This window comes from Schistocerca gregaria, chromosome 8 (assembly GCF_023897955.1).
Source record: "Schistocerca gregaria isolate iqSchGreg1 chromosome 8, iqSchGreg1.2, whole genome shotgun sequence".
Lineage (NCBI taxonomy): Eukaryota > Metazoa > Arthropoda > Insecta > Orthoptera > Acrididae > Schistocerca > Schistocerca gregaria.
In genome coordinates this window covers 410515611-410536167 of record NC_064927.1, presented here as the reverse complement: position 1 = coordinate 410536167, position 20557 = coordinate 410515611, and the positions used below count along the sequence as shown (strand labels likewise).

The 20557-nt window shown below is 40.2% G+C and overlaps 1 protein-coding gene across 1 annotated transcript; it reads left to right on the top strand.

The window, feature by feature from the left end:
* Positions 1-19398: 19398 nt before the first annotated feature.
* Positions 19399-19869, top strand: LOC126285221 (uncharacterized). The gene has a single exon (XM_049984522.1). It carries the CDS (start codon positions 19399-19401, stop codon positions 19867-19869), a length of 471 nt encoding a protein of 156 aa, XP_049840479.1.
* Positions 19870-20557: the final 688 nt, after the last annotated feature.

Below are 20557 nucleotides of genomic sequence, written 5' to 3'. Positions count from 1 at the left end.
AAAAAAGTAAGTCCATAAGTTTAAGTAAATGCTATCAGTGATACAATAAGAATCAGCTTAATTTTTCAAGGAACTCCTCAACAGAATAGGAATGACCCATGAGGCAACTCTTCAGTTTTGATTTGAAAGTGTGTGGATTACTGCTAAGATTTTTGAATTCGAGTGGCAGCTTATTGAAAATGGATGTAGCTCTATACTGCGCACCTTTTTGCACAAGAGTTAAGGAAGTCCAATCCAAATGCAGGTTTGAATTCTGCTGAGTGTTAACCAAGTGAAACCTGCTTATTCTTGGGAATAAACTAATATTGGTAACAAGAAATGACAATAAAGAATATACATATTGAGAGGCCAATGTCAAAATACCCAGACTTGTGAACAGAGGTCGAAAAAAGGTTCATGAACTCACACCACTTATTGCCCAAACCACCCATTTCTGAGCCAAAAATATCATTGTAGAATGGGAAGAGTTACCCCAAAATATAATACCATATGAATAAGTGAATGAAAATAAGCAAAGTAGACTAATTTTTGTGTAGAAGTATCACTCATTTTTGATACTGTTCGAATAGTAAAAATGGCAGTATTAAGTCTTTGAACAAGATCCTGAATGTGGGCTTCCCACAACAGCTTACTATCTATCTGAACACCTAGAAATTTGAACTATTCAGTTTCACTAATCATCTGTTAAATTAAAATGTCAGGTTTTGTTGAATTGTGTGTTACAAACTGTAAAAATTGAGTCTTACTGTGATTTAATGTTAGTTTATTTTCTACAAGCCATGGACTGAGGTCATGTACTGCACTGTTTGAAACCGAGCCAATGTTGCACACAAAATCCTTTACTACCAAGTAGTGTCATCAGCAAACAGAAATATTTTAGAGCTACCCGTAATACTAGAGGGCATATCATTTAAGTAAATAAGGAATAGGAGTGGCCCCAACACTGATCCCTGGGGCATCCCCCACTTGACAGCATCCCACTCACATCCCACATCACAGCCGTTATCAACATTGTGAATAATGACCTTTTGCTGCCTGTTGCTATAGTAAGAGGTGAACCAATTGTGAGCTACTCCCCGTATTCCGTAATGGTCCAACTTCTGGAGCAATATTTTGTGATGAACACTATCAAATGCCTTAGTTAAATAAAAAAATACACCAAGCGTTCGAATCTTTTTGTTTAGCCCATCCAGTACCTCTGAGAGAAAAGAGAATATAGCATTTTCAGTTGTTAAACGACTTCTAAAGCCAAACTGTACATTTGATAGCAAATCGTATGATATAAAATGATCAATTATCCTTACATACACAGCCTTTTCAATAACTTTAGCAAACACTGATGGCATACAAATAGGTCTAAAATTGTCTACATGATCCCTTTCTCCATTTTTATAAAGCAGCTTTACTACTGAGTACTTTAATCGCTCAGGAAACTGACGATACCTAAAGGAAAAGTTACAAATATGGCTAAATACGGGGCTAACATGCACAGCACAGCACTTTAATATTCTGCTACGCACTCCATCACACCCATGAGAGTCCTTAGTCTTCAGTGATTTAATTATTGACTCAATCTCCCCCTTGTCCGCATCACAGAGGAGTATATATTAAAAACAAAGATTCCAAGACTTACCAAGTGGGAAAGCACTTTGTTTTTAATATACTTTTCCCATGTTGAAGTTTATTTCTATTTTATTCACAGAGCAGTATTTCAGACCTCAATCTCGGAAAGGCATTTGCCAAGAAAGTTATATGATTTCCTGTAGAAACTAAATTTTTATTTTTTATTCACCAGCAATGCTCAGAAAATGATTGTTAAATACTGTACATACATCTGATTTCTCAGTAACAGAAATATTTTATCTGCGAACTGACTTTATATCGTCAACCTTGTGCTGCTGACCAGACACTTCCTTCACAACTGACCGTATGGATTTAATTTTATCCTGTGAATTAGCTGTTCTATTTGCATATCACATACTCTTTGCCTTGCTAATAACATTTTTAAGCACCTTACAATACTGTTTATAATGGGCTACTGTAGCTTGATTGTGACCACTTCTAACATTCTGATATAATTCCCACTTTGTTCTACATGATATTCTTATCCCACTAGTCAGCGACCCAGGCTGTCCATTACTGCTAGTACCCCATTTAGAATGTTCTAATGGAAAGCAACTCTCAAAGAGCACGAGAAATGTGTTATGCAAAACATTGTATTTAGCATCTATATTATCATCACTATAAACATCCTGCCCCTCTTGTTCCTTGACAAGTTTTAAAAAACTCTCTATTGCTATTGGATTAACTTTCCTACATAGTCTGTAATTAAATATGACATTGGTTTGAGTCTTGTTGTTGTGGCCTTCAGTCCTGAGACTGATTTGATGCAGCTCTCCATGTTGCTCTATCTCCCAGTACTTACTTCAACCTACGTCCTTCTGAATCTGCTTAGTGTATTCATCTCTTGGTCTCCCTTTGCGATTATTACCCTCCATGCTGCCCTCCAATGCTAAATCTGTGATCCAATGATGCCTCAGAACATGTCCCACCAACTGGTCCCTTCTTCTTGTCAAGTTGTGCCACAAACTCCTCTTCTCCCCAATTCTGTTCAATACCTCCTCATTAGTTATGTGATCTACCCATCTAATCTTCAGCATTCTACTGTAGCACCACATTTCAAAAACTTCTATTCTATTCTTGTCCAAACTATTTATTGTCCATGTTCAGAAACGACTTCCTGACACCTAAATCTATTCTCGATGTTAACAAATTTCTCTTCTTCAGAAACGCTTTCCTTGCCATTGCCAGTACACATTTTATATCCTCTCTAGTTCGATCATCATCAGTTATTTTGCTCCCCAAATAGCAAAATTCCTTTACTACTTTAAGCGTCTCATTGCCTAATCCAATTCCCTCAGCATCACCTGACTTAATTTGACTACATACCATTATCCTCGTTTTGCTTTTGTTGATGTTCATCTTAACCCTCCTTTCAGGCCACTGTCCATTCCATTCAACTGCTCTTCCAAGTCCTTTGCTGTCTCTGACAGAACTACAATGTCAACAGTGAACCTCAAAGTTTTTATTTTTTCTCCATGGATTTTAATACCTACTCCAAACTTTTCTTTTCTTTCCTTCACTGCTTACTCAATATACAGATTGAATAACATCAGGGAGAGGCTACAACCCTGTCTCACTCCATTCCCAACCACTGTTTCCCTTTCATGCCTCTTGACGTATAACTGCCACCTGCTTTCTGTACAAATTGTAAATAGCCTTTCGCTCCCTGTATTTTACCCCTGCCACCTTCAGAATTTGAAAGAGAGTATTCCACTCAACATTGTCAAAAGCTTTCTCTAAGTCTACAAATGCTAGAAAAGTAGGTTTGCCTTTCCTTAATCTAGCTTCTAAGATAAGTCATAGGGTCAGTATTGCTTCATGTGTTCCAACATTTCTACGGAATCTAAACTGATCTTCCCCAAGGTCAGCTTCTACCAGTTTTTCCATTAGTCTGTAAAGAATTTGCGTTTGTATTTTGCAGCTGTGACTTATTAAACTGATAGTTTCACATCTGTCAACACCTGCTTTCTTTGGGATTGGCATTATTATACTCTTCTTGAAGTTTGAGGGTATTTTGCCTGTCTCATACATCTTGCTCACCAGATGGTAGATTTTTGTCAGGACTGGCTCTCCCAAGGCTGTCAGTAGTTCTAATGGAATGTTGTCTACTCTGGGGCCTTGTTTCAACTCAGGTCTTTCATTGCTCTGTCAACTCTTCATGCAGTATCATATCTCCCATTTCATCTTCATCTACATCCTCTTCCATTTCCATAATATTGTCCTCAAGTACATCAACCTTGTGTAGACCCTCTATATACTCCTTCCACCTTTCTGCCTTCCCTTCTTTGCTTAGAACTGCGTTTCCATCTGAGCTCTTGATATTCATACAAGAGGCTCTCTTCTCTCCAAAGGTCTCTTTAATTTTCCTGTAGGCAGTATCTATCTTACCCCTAGTCAGATAAGCTTCTACATTCTTACATTTGTCCTCCAGCCATCCCTGCTTAGCCATTTTGCACTTCCTGTCGATCTCATTTTTGAGATGTTTGTATTCCTTTCTGCCTGCTTCATTTACTGCATTTCTATATTTTCTCCTTTCATAAATTAAATTCAATATTTCTTCTGTGACCCAAGGATTTCTACTAGCCCTCGTCTTTTTACCTACTTGATTATCTGCTGCCTTCACTACTTCATCCCTCACAGCTATACCCATTCTTCTTCTACTGTATTTCTTTCCCCCATTCCTGTTTTCATTGGCTCTATTATTATTTGCTTTGTTTTATTATTACTTGTGTAACTACTAATATATGAAATAAAATATGTTACTAGGAGAAGAGCCCCGAAATACCTTTTAGTGATGCTGTGCTGTGACTTTCTTTGGATCATTAATTTTTAACAAAACAAAATATATTATGTTCTTATTCTTCTGGATCTGGCTTTCTATTAAAGGAACATTTTTTTGTTACTGTAGCTCACTTTAAAGTTCAACATATCTTCCTTACTTTATAGTTATTGAAAAGGTTAATGAAAATTACTTTGTTATCAATATTGATGTTACAGTACGCAATGATTGTTCAACATCCAAATTTTGCAGTGGATTTTTGTTAACAGTAAAACACCAATAACTACCACGACTAACACGAGAACATGAGACTATTATCGGAGAAAAAGATGTTTTTACTATAAGGTTTGCCAGACCAGAACTACGCACAGCAAGATTTCTTTTATGTTATGAAGGTAAATTATCTTTTTGCACTGTTAGTAATTTATTATCAGCAGCCCGCGTCAACCTGTAAAACATATCATAAAATCTGCTGCTCTGCTCTGCAATTCCGAAAGCTGAAAGAAATAATTTTACTTCACTATTACCTGCCCGCTTCTTTGCGGTATGATAGATTTCAGTTTGAATGCGCCACGGCAGCGGCTCGTTCGTTCGTAGCGCAGCTCTGCACCACAAATAATATTTAAATAACTGAAAATGTCTTAAAGGGATGGGATAAAATACCAGGCAAGTTTATTGCAAATCATAATGCAAGGTTTCACTAAGTAACTCTATTCAAAACATTTAAACAAATCAATTAATTACACACCTTTCCAAGGCTATGTCTAATGGCGTCCCTCTCACAATCTTGACAAAAGAATGCTACGCAAGTGTACAATATAACGTCACAGGCTCTTCCTACTCATATAACTACAAGAAGACGATAGAGAAATTAATGTTCGTTATTTACTATTTATACTAGTCACCTATTCTCATCTTTGTTTTATATTTAATAAGTATCGTCTACGGCGGTTGCAGTACAGGTATTATCTAAAAAAAAAAATCACTACATAATTCCATACAAGAATAAAACATGACACATAATGCTTTCTCTTTATTACATAATATGTCGTTTGCTAAGAGACCTTACACTGTCAATTGTTCCCTTATGCTCTCCCTGAAACTCTGTACAACCTCTGGTTTAGTCAGTTTATCCAGGTCCCATCTACTTAAATTCCCACCTTTTTGCAGTTTCTTCAGTTTTAATCTACAGTTCATAACCAATAGGTTGTGGTCAGAGTCCACATCTGCCCCTGGAAATGTCTTACAATTTAAAATCTGGTTCCTAAATTTCTGTCTTCTTACCATTATATAATCTATCTGATACCTTCTAGTACCTCCAGGATTCTTCCATGTATACAACCTTCGTTTATGATTCTTGAACCAAGTGTTAGCTATGATTAAGTTATGCTCTGTGCAAAATTCTACCAGACGGCTTCCTCTTTCATTTCTTGCCTCCAATCCATATTCACCTACTATGTTTCCTTCTCTCCCTTTTCCTACTCTTGAATTGCAGTCACCCATGACTATTAAATTTTCGACTCCCTTCACTACCTGAATAATTTCTTTTATCTCATTATACATTTCATCAATTTCTTCATCATCTGCAGAGCTAGCTGGCATATAAACTTGTACTACTGTAGTAGGCATGGGCTTCATGTCTATCTCGGCCACAATAATGTGTTCACTATGCTGTTTGTAGTAGCTTACCCACACTCCTACTTTTTTATTCATTATTAAACCTACTCCTACATTACCCCTATTTGATTTTGTATTTATAACCCTGTATTCACCTGAGCAAAAGTCTTGTTCCTCCTGTCACTGAACTTCACTAATTCCCACTACATCTAACTTTAATCTATCCATTTCCCTTTTTAAATTTTCTAACCTACCTGTTTGATTAACGGATCTGACATTCCACACTCCGATCTGTAGAACACCAGTTTTCTTTCTCCTGATAATGACGTCCTCTTGAGTAGACCCTGTCTGGATATCCGAATGGGCGACTATTTTACCTCCAGAATATTTTACCCAAGAAGATGCCATCATCATTTAACCATACAGTAAAGCTGCATGCCTTCGGAAAAGAGTACAACAGCCTTTTTGTGTTAAAATTTGTGCATCATGGTCTGAAAGGCCATTCACGCTTTTCCTAACAGAATGCCCATCTAGTAATGAAGAATGAATAAAAATATTGTCTATGACTGTGCTACTGTTCCCCTGCACCCTAGTTGGAAAAAAACACAGTTTGCATCAGATCATATGAATTTAGGAGATCTACCAAAATCCTTTTTCTTGCACAATCATATACAAAATTAATATTGAAGTCACCACATATAACTACTTTCTGATACTTCCTACAAATTGAATCAAGAACCCTCTCTAGCTTGAGCAAAAATGCTCTGAAGTCGGAGTTAGGGGACCTATAAACAACAACAATTAGAAGTTTAGTTTCACTAAATTCAACTAACACTGCACAACTTTCAAATATCTGTTCAGTGCAGTGTCTTGATACGTCTATGACTCAAATTGAATACTGTTTTTTATGTACAGAGCCACTCCCCCACCCTGCAAGGAACTTCTTGAGAAACAGCCAGCTAATCTGTAGCCTTATCTATTGATAGACTCAATTGGCACCACTACAATGTGACCCATGGCCTCCACCATCAGCGCCTTCTCTTGCCCCATGTTAACATGCCTAACAGTAGCATTAAGATGAGGCCAATCATTACACTGAAACAGCTGCAAGAAGTGCATGTCAGTGCCACCAGTTTGAGTAGCTATCTTTTCCAGGTCACCACCTACATCATACGCCCTATTCCTATCAAGACTATTCCCAGGTCCACCCAAAATCACTACCTGATCCTCTTTCATAAAATTCCTACATAGCTCCCCCTGTTGTCAGTCACCAGAGCCAACACTACACTCTTCACAATGCTGGTGACATGGTACTCACTCTCCAACACTTCCTAAAACTGCTGGCCCACACCTTTGCCGTGCAAACTACCTGGCAGCAGGATCTTCTTCTTTCTGTTAGAATTTGCAACTGACTTAGGTTTCCTAACTGACAGTTGGTCAAATCTATTGATTGTACACAAAGTACATGTGTGTGAATATCTCCTCCTCCTCCTCCTAACTGCCTTCTTACCAACTGCTAGTTCCCATTTCCGAGTACCCTCCTCAACCTACCTATTCCTCCTTTGTGTTTTGTAGCTGCGCTGGAAGGGCTCAGATCTTATGATCCTGCTCCTCTATCAACTTATTTCTGCTACAAATTCTGCATTTCCAGGAGAGGATCTCACTAGACTGCTCAGTGGCTTCTCCACTGCATCTCCCCGCCCCCAATGAAAATACTTTGAGCAAATCTCACACCATAACCCACTACTTACATACCTATAACAAAGCCCACACTTCTCACTCATGGTAAGATGTTAACAGCTGCTGCAAAAACTAAATGTCTGCACTACCTAAGTTCAATTGCAACAGTAGAACTATTTAAAGAATGTTTGCGTGAAGGACTGTTACAGCTCAGTGGTATTGCAGAAATCGTGGTCATATGTTTAGGGTTGTGATAGGTCCTAACTTTCTCTTTAGGGATGACAATACCCACCCACACAGGACCACTGAGGTGTCGGACACACTGGAAAGTGAAAATATTGAATGTATGGAATGGCCAACATACTCCTGGAACTAAACCATATAGAACATGCCTGAGATGCTCTTGGCAGACCCCTTCCATGAACTGTGCAAGAACTGGAGAGCACCTTGAGAGAGGAGTGGGTCAATATCCCCCAACGACTCCCCAAAAGTTTGGTAATCAGTATGAATAAGAGGTGCAAAAAGTGCATTAGTGCCCGAGGAAGATATATTTATTACTATAGTTCAATATCGACCTACATGTTGGGAGTCTGGTCTGTGTAAATATGAACACTATTTGTATCTGTAATCCTGCTTTCTTATTGGATGAAATCTGTACCATTTTTCACTGTAAATATACTGCCCCACCTCTTATTATGTATGTAACATTTTTCGTGTTGACCATCATTGCCTCTGACTGTTCCTGTCCAAAAATGTCTCTGTTCCTTAGCAGTTCTCAAGTAATGTACAAAACTATTATTTTATAATTTGTTGTGGCTATTTTGCACATATCCACATTTTTAATTTATTAATGGCAATTGGACATCGCCTGTACTTCCCAATATTACTTTTCATAGATACAAACTCATTAAAAAATATGTTGGATTTAGAACTAGCACTAGGTTCATTCTCAACCTCAATCCAGTCAACATTTTTAAAGCTTTCTTTAAATTCAAAATTATTAAGGCTTTCGTGGTCACTTGTTGATAAACTGCCTATTGGCTGCTGGCTCGGGTTCTTTGGCCGACGTACATCTAATGATTTTACTGATGTTTCATCAGCATGAGTGGCTGGCATTGTCAAAGCTTCACCCTCCATTGCTGATCGTGAACTGGAGCCAAACTCACGGCCGCAGACTATATGTACCTGGTGTGCCAACATCCGAGGGCTTCTCCGTGGTCGATTCCGGTGTAGTTCTCTTCTTGTTGCCTGTGACGGTTATTCGCTGCAGTACAGGAAGCCAGGATCTGTTTACTTTAAGGCTTTCCTCTTTCTTGTTGAAGCTCTTTGTGTGTTTTTGTATTTCTACAGCTTCTCTGGACAAGCGCGTGTGACAGTGCTTCTCTATAGCCAGAACTTCCATGTCAGCGAATTTTATTATGTGGTCAGTCTCACTCAATGTGTTCTCTGCCACGGCCAATTTCTCCACCTGCCCCAACCTGCAATGTTGCTTATGTTCTTTGATCCTGGTGTTGATTTATCATCCAGTCATTCCGACATAAACTTTTCCAAATGTGCATGGTATATGGTATATTCCTGACATTGCAAGCGGGTCCCTTTTCTCCTTTGCTGATCTAAGACACTCTTTGATCTTCCTCGTCGGTTTGAAAATCGTCTTTACGCCATGTTTGCACAATATACGGCCGACTCTGTCCGTCACTCTGGGAATGTATGGCAGAAAGGCTGTACCCGACATTTCTTTTTCTGATTCCTTACTTCGCCGAGAGTTTGGCTCAGTTGCACTTCTAATAAAATTTGTGGAGTACCCATTGCCCCTCAGAACACTTTCCAGGTGTTGCATTTCGCAACTGAGCTGCTGTGGCTCACATATTCATCCTGCTTGTGTTACGAGCTTATTAATCATGCCTCTTTTCTGGCTCGGTTGGTGGTTTGATAATTTGTGCAGGTATTGGTCCATGTGTGTTGGTTTTCGATACACGCTGTGTCCCAGGTTTTCGCCATCCCTTGTGATCAACACATATAGAAATGTCAGTTTTTTGTCCTTTTCTACTTCCATGCACAGGCACTGGGCTTGGTGACTTGCAAACCTAAGGTGTGGTATAGATACGTCGATGATACTTTCGTTGTGTCGAGCCATGGTGAAGAACAGCTCGGTTACTTCCTTAGACACTTGAACAGCCTCCACACCAACATAAAATTTACCATGGAAGTAAACAGCATACTACAAATCCAGACCAGATATATGTTACTTTCTTACATTTCTCTTGAGTAACTCAAACTGCAGTTTCTAGCGAAAACATTATCCAGTAAAAAATTAAAGTGTATTAAATTTCATATGTCAAAGGTTGTATTCATTTCTCTTTAAATGCAGCCTGACCTCTGCAGCACACGTTATGAATCACTGGTGATGCAGTGCATAAATTTGCCCATAGGGGTATATATTTTCTGCAAAAAGTCTCAACACTACATGCAATGCAGACATGAGTTACTCTAGTTGGGGTTACGAATGATGGTGGTCGAGTTTAGGTTTGTTCCGCACATCTACGTTACTTGTTATCTGACAACCAATGAGTGTTTAGTAGTGTTTTCAGTACTCTGCTGTGACTTTAGCAGTCAATGAAAACATTATATGTATTTTTAGCGAGTTATATAGTGAATTTTTATTCCATTTGTTACAAGTTGTCACAATTGGTAGCGTTAATGACAAATTTGGCACAACCAAGTGAGAGATATAATTTTCCAAAACATGCTCTCTTCAAGTGCACAGCATGTGTATGCACTTATCGCAACCTTTTCTTGGAATCGGCAACAATGCAATTCCCGTCCATGTCCCAAGCTGTGCAAAACATCATCATTCATGTTTTGGACTGTAATAATATTAGCACAAGAAATGCATATCGACAGAATCTACGTAAATCTGTGCACACTGCACACTGTTCTACACGGCTAGAGGGGGGACTGATTCTTAGTTACCATATATGGCAGCTTTAACATTCTTGTGGGAAAGTAACTTCCCTCACCATAAGTCTTCTGTTATGTGAGTGGACAAAATAACTTCAGTGAGTATGTGTGTATATAGTGGAGTTAGTTGATCGTTGACAGCATATTATAAAGCACTGTAATTGTGTTGTCACATGACTGTAAATTAATGAATGACCAGAAAGTTACTGCTTTTCTCTCACCATTAATTGTGTTATTGGTACTGCATAAAACACTTCTATTGAGCAACTGTAGAGTTGGCTACACTGTGTGGAGGTACATACTGCAGAATATCTTACACGGTGTGTGTGGATATATCTGATGGAATGGGACTGATCATGTTCAAGTATAGAATAGTAGTCACCTAGAATGCATTGTTTGAATTACACTGAAATTTCTGAAGTTCCATGACACCTAGGAGAGGGAGACAATTAAAGTCTCTGGGCCTCTTCAGATGTTGGGAGAACTTAAACTGGGGTGATGGATTTGATGCCCCTCATGCTGTAGAAAGTATTCCAGTCTGTGACAGAGGAAACAATGAAATACACATTGTAGAAGATATGTTGACAGCAAGTTCCATTTGGGACAGGCTTTTCAGTGTAGTGGACAGCTCCAGCTCCAGCTGTTGAGCTTTTCTATAATAGCTCACTTAAACGTGGAAAATAAGTACTCACTCAATAAACTGAAAACATCACTACATAAAGATGAGCTCCGTAAAATTACTTTGTCTACTCACATAACAGAACTGGACAGAATCCTGGAGTGGTACAGTGTGTCTGTAAACTGAAAAGCCCGCAGCATTCATGATGAGGAAAGTTGCCTTTCCCAGAAGAGTGCTACAGCTGCCCTACAAGATGACAGAATCAGTTCCCCTCCTGGCAGTACTGAACAGTGTGCACAGATTTATATAGATTGTGTCCATCTTCATTTCTTGCGCTAGTATTATTAACAACTCACATCTGTATTCAATATAATGTTAAAGCACTTTGTGGAACAAACACCCCCACAGGTATATCTGCACATTGCGTCACCAGTGATTCATAAGGTGTGTTGCAGAGGGTCAATATAACTTTGTCAGACAGCCTGTAGTTGTTTCTTACGGTGTAGTTTGGCAGATAATAGAATGGAATCAACTGTTTTCTCTTCAGTTTGCAAATCTATGGAGGAGGAAAGTTCACAACAATACAGCAACCTCACCCCCCTCCCCCACAAACATACCACCCTACCTACACTGTTACACTATTATTAAAAATCTGCTTTTTTCCGTACCTGGCAATGGAAATTATTAGTCCTAGAGAGAAAACAATGGTATGTTTTGTGAATAAAATTTAATGTAGTTTTAATGCTTCTGCTAGAAACTGCAGTTTTCACAGGAAACAAAATTATGGAAACATCAAAAAATACACATCACCATGCCTAAAATGGAGTAAGAAAACTTGGCATTTGGAACAGCTCCCAGTCCTTCTCAATGAATAAATACAAGTCCTGTATGGTTTTCAGGTGAATCTTATATCATTCTTCCAGCAACATAGTGGCAAGTTCAGGTAATGATGGATAGCAACCGTGCACCCTTCTCTCCAAAGTAGACCACAAAGGTTCAATGATATTGAGATCTGGTGACTATGCTAGCCACTTGAAGTGTGACTATTCATCCTTGTGCTTACAAAACAAGTCCTGGATGATGTGAGCTGTGTAGACAGGGACCCTGTCATCTTTGAACACAGCATCATCATTGAAGAATAAACTTTGTACCGTGGGATGGACTTGATAAGCCAAGTGGTCATACAATCCATGGCAGTAATGTGACGTTCTGGAATAACCATGGGCTCCAAGGAATACTATGACATTGCTGCCCAAATCAACTAACCTGTGCCATGTTTCAATTCCAGGTGTAAACTTGGCCAGAGGTTGGAAATAGTGTGAAACAAGACTCATCTGCCCAAATGAGTCACACAGATGACAAAATGGTAGATATCGAAATAGATGACAGAGGGATAGAAAAACAATTAAAATCGTTCAAAAGAGGAAAGGCCACTGGACCTGATGGGATACCAGTTCGATTTTACACAGAGTACGCAAAGGAACTTGCCCCCCTTCTTGCAGCAGTGTACCATAGGTCTCTAGAAGAGCGTAGCATTTCAAAAGATTGGAAAAGGGCACAGGTCATATCCGTTTTCAAGAAGGAACGTCAAACAGATGTGCGGAACTACAGACCTATATCTCTAACATCGATCAGTTACAGAATTTTGGAACACGTATTATGTTCATGTATTATGACTTTTCTGAAGACTAGAAATCTACTCTGTAGGAATCAGCATGGGTTTCGAAAAAGACGATCATGTGAAACCCAGCTTGTGCTATTCGTCCACGAGACTCAGAGGGCCATAGACACGGGTTATCAGGTAGATGCCATGTTTCTTGACTTCCGCAAGGCATTTGATACAGTTCCCCACAGTCGTTTAATGAACAAAGTAAGAGCATATGGACTATCAGACCAATTGTGTGATTGGATTGAAGAGTTCCTAGATAACAGAATGCAGCATGTCATTCTCAATGGAGAGAAGTCTTCCAAAGTAAGAGTGATTTCAGGTGTGCCGCAGGGGAGTGTTGTAGGACCACTACTATTCACAATATATATAAATGACCTTGTCGATAACATCGGAAGCTCACTGAGGCTTTTTGCGGATGATGCTGTAGTATATCGAGAGGTTGTAACAATGGAAAATTGTACTGAAATGCAGGAGGATCAGCAACAAATTGGCACATGGTGCAGGGAATGGCAATTGAATTTCAATGTAGACAAGTGTAATGTGTTGCAAATACATAGAAAGAAAGATCCTTTATCACTTAGCTACAATATAGCAAGTCAGCAACTGGAAGCAGTTAATTCCATAAATTATCTGGGACTAGGCATTAGGAGTGATTTAAAATGGAATGACCATATAAAATTAATCGTTGGTAAAGCAGATGCCAGACTAAGATTCATTGGAAGAATCCTAATGAAATGCAGTCCAAAAACAAAGGAAGTAGGTTACAGTACACTTGTTCGCCCACTGCTTGAATACTGCTTACCAGTGTGGGATCTGTACCAGATAGGGTAGATAGAAGACACAGAAAAGATCCAACAGAGAGCAGCCCGCTTCATTACAGGAACATTTAGTAATAGTGAAAGTGTTACGGAGATAGTAGATAAACCCCAGTGGAAGACTCTGCAAGAGAGAAGCTCAGTAGCTCAGTATGGGCTTTTGTTGAAGTTTCAAGAACGTACCTTCACCAAGGAGTCGAGCAGTATATTGCTCCTTCCTACACATATCTTGCGAAGAGATCATGAGGATAAAATCAGAGAGATTAGAGCCCACACAGAAGCATACCAACAATCTTTCTTTCCACGAACAATACGAGACTGGTATAGAAGGGAGAACCAATATATGTACTCAAGGTACCCTCCACCACACACCGTCAGGTGGCTTGCGCAGTATGGATGTAGATGTAGAATGACATCCTCCACTGGCTTCATAGTCCAGGTATTGTGGCTCTGGCACCACTTTTATTTTACAGTCAATTTCATCATAGCTCACCCTATAATTCCCTGTTTAAGTGTTCTTTGTGTTGTTTTGGTGCTGACAGGGTCCGTAAGTGCGACTTTTAGTTCTACAATGACTTTTGCAGATGTCGTCCTCTTTATTTTTTTGTCACAATCCTCTTTAATAACAAATCGTCTTGACCCTTCAATAGATACTTTCATCTGCATTGACTTATTGGTTGACTGATTTTTCTTAGCTTTCCCTGTGCACAGTACAAATCTTCAATACAGTCGCTCATGAAACAGCAAACATCTCAGCTAACATTCTTGTGGCTGCATCCACCATAAGAGCACCAACAATTTGCCCATGTCAAGTATAACAGCGAAGCCTGCAGGTTCAGCTATCATCTGCATTTATTTTTGGACGTCCCTATTTGCCTGTGTGTGCTGGTGGACACCCTTATGTTTTCTGCTTAGAGTGATGACTTGTCATTAGCCCTCTTATTCAGCTTTTGGCTATGAGAAGTGTAGTCCTATCTTCTGATAGTATCTGTTGGAACAGTAGTGACAAATTTAGGAAGAAAGGTGAAGCAGGAGGGATCAAAGTAAAGTGCCAGGTTGAGCCCAGAGTGGGAAGTAAAGATGGATTAAAGAGAAAGAGGAATGAAAATTGTAATTATTAGTGCCGTTAAGAAGTGAGAGGAAAGTGGAATATGATTAAGGGGATGGGGAACAGATGATGAAAAGGTAATACAGTAACAGCATCATACATGCATTGTTGCACACATATTGACTGTGCTTCGAAATAGCATTTCTTTTGATGTTCTAGTGTAATCCAATGAGCTCTTTCATGCAATCTCAATGTTATTGAAAAGTGCCTGTAACTAATTCAGTTGTGTGTCTTCTTTCCTCAACTGATGTAAAAATTGTTAAACACAACCCTTTCTCTCAAGGCTGTTCAAACTGATGGCACTTTTACTGCAGTGAATGTTCCAGATGTAATATGCACTGCTTGGGATTAAAACAGCATCATCATAAAGGAAGCATTGAGAAAAGGTCAAATTGGCATGAAATGATGCTTGGAAGTGCAGATAATCAGCATTTCTGTGCAAATACATGACACATGTAGGGGTAACACCATCCACATTCTGTGCATAAGGAACAATACCTAACAGGTTTCTCATCCAAATATTGCATTTAAATGACAGTTGTTTGTGAGACGATACAGTTATACATTGTTTAAGGGGGAGAAATGTCTACCAGCACATGTTGGAATTCAACAGTGTGAGGACTGTGCCCTATCGAGATGGCAGTTTACTGTTCCGAAATATTGCCGTTCGCATTTGTCAAGATCCCACTACTGTTTTGCTAATGTGGGATCGATAGAGTCAGAAGGGCTAGTTAAGGCCATACAGATTCTTAATGGCCCTGTGTGACTAACACCAAAGAGAACAGAAGTGTTGTACAATGGTTGGGCTTGATTGTACAGCTACATCACTTACCTTTTATCAGGAAATGGGCTATTTTCAGTGTAACATTGAGCCAGATAGTAGGGGATTCTATCTTTATTTTATTTCAAAAGGTTTATTTCATTTTCTTGTTACGGTCAAGCGTTAGCCGGTAGCTTCAGCTACCTGTAATTTTCTCGTCCCAAGATCTGATAGCAGCATGTCAGCACCGAGGTGGGTAATCTCGGTCATGTGCCTCCCTCATGTGCTGACGCTGCTTAGGTAAAGCTGACCAGGCCACGCTTTGGAACTTTCCATGCCACCCCCGCAGTTTTCTCGGCTCCTGACCAATCAGGGCGGAGGAAGCCACGTGACTGTGCTGGAGGTACCATGCCACCTGATGGCCAAAACGCACTCTTTGCCACACGCCCTGTAGCTGTGAACCTCATCTTCTCTTCCTGGTGCTGCAACACCAAGGACTTTGTTTCTGTAGCTGCCACACCATTCAGACTTGTTCAAATGGCAGCCACCATTTTTCTTTAACTTCGCCTAAGTTTGCTGCGAACTATGTTTCGACCACCACTACGTCTTGGCTCACCCTCACCTTGCCAGGCCTGACTCATTTTGCCCATTAGAGTTTTTGGTTTTTCTGCCAATAAATGGCCTCATTTAAAGAAAAGAACACACGCCTTGGCTGCTTCCAACAGAGCCGTTCCTGCACAAGCTGGTGTCAGAAGGGGGATTCGTTCCCACAGTGACATTGTCACTAATTTAAATTCTTCCGGCAAAAGTATCTTGATAGTAGCCCCATGCTATAACATCATTATCAATTCTTTATGGTCAATGAGTGGTAGCTGTGGTGATATGCATCCACTTCATTACAATTCTAGCGCCGAGCATTTCGCACATATAGAATGCATCAGCTGGCCACCATGTTCGCACTGCATGAGACATGGTTGTGTCAGTGGAAATGTGCAGGGGCTTGTGCTGCCACCTGAATCGGAGATAACCAGCGAAGCAAGACAGATGTCATGGCACCATTTGCTAGCTTACGAGGGGGATGCAGCCGCATGCCAGCCGAGCCACCGTCATCGGCCACAAACACATCCGCTGCAGCCCGAGGGCCCAGTAAGAGCCAGCCTGCCTCTATGATAGCCACCAATGATCCTGCTTTCTACCACTTCACCACGCTGATGCCATCAACAGCACGTTGTGCCAACTCAACTTTAATGTAAGTCGCAGAGTTGCTTCAGACCTTAACATCGCCGGCTGTCCACCACTGGATTAAATTATTTTGTAGCCCCTCTTTTTTTTGTGACGTTCATTTCATGGCCGATGGCAACTCGAGCAACGGAACGGGATACTCCCGGAGAGGCAGCTGCTTCACAAGACCCACTCGAAGCTATCAATGCTAGAATGAACCAATTATTCATACAAAATCAAGTGTTAATTGAGCAAAGCCACGTCTTGAAACAGACGCTCGAAGCCGGCGTGCGAACTTCTGTACCTGTGGCTAGCTCCACACTCATAACAACTGTACAACCCATGACAGCTAATACTAATTCAGTCGCTAATACAATTACCACACCCTCAGCTAACATGGCAAGCACAAGCAATTTTCCTGTGGCTTCTTTTATTTCCACCTTTTCTGGAAAGTCTCATGAAAATGTGGTTATGTTCGTACAGAATTTTCGTGATGTGGGTCATACTTGTGCCTGGTCGGATGATCTATTGGTCAACGTAGCCAGATTGAAATTGCCAGGGGAAGCAAAAATGTTCATAGAGACAGTGGACAAATTGCGTGATACATATGATTTTGAAGTTTTGTCCCTCAGATTGATTACATGTTCTCACACCAGAGGAATCAGATACTACCGAGATCTGTTATTAACTCTAAGGCAGAAGCCTAATGAGAATTTTGATGTGTTTGCAGATTGCATACAAGCTGAATCTTGTCATACCAACAAGCTCGGTGAAAATGTTAGTGAGAATAGTATTTTGTGCTCGGAAGCAGATGCTCGAGCTTTTGATGTGTTTATTCACAGCATTGACCCCCGAATTGGTGGAGAAGTTAAAGCAGCCTCTCCTGCCTCTCTGTTTGATGCTGTCCATTTAGTGTTAATTCTTGAAGATGTATTGTGCATCTGCACGGCAGCACTGCATCCGCCGGAGCCATTACCAGAATTAGCAAGGGAAGTAAGTTGTCAGTGTTGTGGGAGACCTAACCACAAGGCAATGCGCTGTCACGCACCTTTCTGCACTATTTGTCAGACTGTTGGCCATCTCAATAATATTTGCCCAACAAAGTCACTATCTTCTAATCAGACGCACGCTCACTGCCGCAACGCAAAGTCAAATCAGGAAAACGAGTGGGGGGCAGGTGACATTCACAGTCTCCCATAAAACCGCGAATGTGGGCGATAAGAACTACCAACCCTGTAAGGATAAGAGGCGGAAGTGGAAAAATTCTTTGGATAGATGTCAAGAATCGGAGGCAGCCGAGGTCAGACATTCTGGTGGACCCACTCACCCAGAGTGATGTGATGAAGGGATGCAACAATTTTAACATGTTTTGACTAGAGCCCTATACTAGCCTACCCAGATTTTCAAAAACCATTTATTCTGTCGGTAGATGCCTCAGATTATGCCGTAGGTGCCATTTTGTCACAGGAAATTGATGGAGAAGAGCGACCAATTGGTTATGCATCTCGACAGCTTAACAAAGCAGAACTGAATTACAGTACGACTGAGAAGGAACTTTTAGTGCTCATGTTTGGCATAACTTACTTTTGATGCTATTTGTATGGGAGGAAGTTTACTGTCATTACGGATCATGCCGCATTACAGTGGATGCTAAGCCTGAAAGATCCCAGCAGCAGGTTAATTCATTGGGCTTTAAAATTGAGCAAATTTGAATATGAGCTGAAACATAAACCAGGCAAGTTGCATCAAAATGCCGGTGCATTAAGCTGGACAGTTAGAGTAGTTGTTGCCAATGTTATTTCTATTGAAGAATTGAGGGGAGCACATCAAAGAGATGTTGAATGCCAGATGTATGAAACTTCACCCGAATTTTCTGTCGAAGATGGAATTTTGTATCAAAAAACCCCACTGGGTAAACGAGTAGTAATCCTGAAGGAATTACATCCTAAGATAATAGTTCAATGTCATGATAGCCTGCAAGCATGTCATAATGGTCTTCACGCCACCAATTGTTGAATAGCCACCTATTATTTCTGGGAAGGCAGATGGCGAGATGTGCAAAAGTATATACAAAATTGTTTGCCCAGTATTAGGAGGCCATTGCCACCTTGAACAAAGGTACCTTTGGAACAAGTGCCAGAAGCACTTGTCCCTGGGCCTTAGTAGCAGCAGATATTATCAGTCCTTTCCCTTTAAGCCCACAGAATAACCAATACATATTGTCAATTATAGATCATTTTTCCAGCTTCCTAATTCTTGTCCCCATACCGGACATATCAGCAGAAACTGTAGCTCGAGCATTTGTCACCCACTTGGTGTTATCCTATGGAATTCCGGAAGCTGTACTTACAGATCAAGGCACAAACTTTATGTCAGTCTTATTTACAGAAGTTTGTCAACTATTACAAATCAAAAAGTGGAGAACGACCCCGTTTCACCCTAAGGCTAACGGATGCTTAGAGCTAGTCCACCACACAGTTATGCATATGCTTTCTTATTATGTCAATAAAAATCATTCTGATTGGGACAGGTACATCCAATACGTCATGTCGTCATATAATAGCCGTGTCCATGAGGCCACTGGATACTCCCCCTATGAGGCTGTACATGGTGGACCCATGAATTCACCTTTTGAAATTGACAAACTGCCCAAAGGGATTAGATTCAAGGATGTGAAAGGTTTGGCACGACGTTTAAAAGCTATCTGGAAGAAAGTAAGAGGAAACAATGCAAAAGCTATGGTTCAGCAGCTAAAAAGGAATAATCAGAGAGCAAAAATGCCTCAGTACAAGGTAGGAGGTTTTGTGATGTTACGCAATCCAGTAGTTAGAAAGGGAATGGTGAAGAAATTTTCTCCCCTGTATGAAGGTCCATACCCCATCATGCAGCTTACTTCACCGGTAAATGCAGAAATTCAGTTAGCAGACCGGACAGTGACCATTCATTTTGACAGGTTAAAGTTGTATAAGGGTTGGGAGCCACACCCGCTTGCCAGTAAAGCAAATCCTGCAACATAAGTAGCCCCAGCCAAGAAAGAAAGTAGTGCAACCACCTACAGCACAATCTAAATATGCTCTAAGATCAAAACATCCCTACGGATTACAATCCAGGGACTAGGTCCAGCATACCATGTACTTAATTTGAAAACTCTTTAGTGAAGCAAGAGAATTAACTGACGGGAAACCACGGTCACTGCAATGTATTCATTTAAGTTCTGCATGTTATTTGCAAGTAGCCATAACTATTGGCAACCATTGTAATGGAAGTAGGATGTCATATGTTAATGGGAAGGGATTGGAGTTTTTCGTAATCATTTTGCCTTGCACCATTCAATGTCTTCAGTAATGTTGTTGTGACGGTAAAGAGCTGGAAACATAATCACTCTTTAGTATGGGAATTAATGGGAAAAATTGTCCTTGTGAGTAGAATTCACAGAGTGAAGACCAATTAATCTTTTATATTTCAAATGGAAAGACACTTCACATGTTGGTTTAGTGAACGGTGAACAGGAACAGCTGTTAAAAATTTGCCATAAAAGCATGTTAGTACCTTTGTTCAAAGTGGCAATGGCCTCCTAATACAGGGCAAACAATTTGTAACTGCCATCAGCACAAGTTCAGAGACAACTTGCCACCTTCTACTTACAGTGGATACACCGCATTACACGTATATTCATGCTAAGAGCTCAGACATCCATAATAAAAA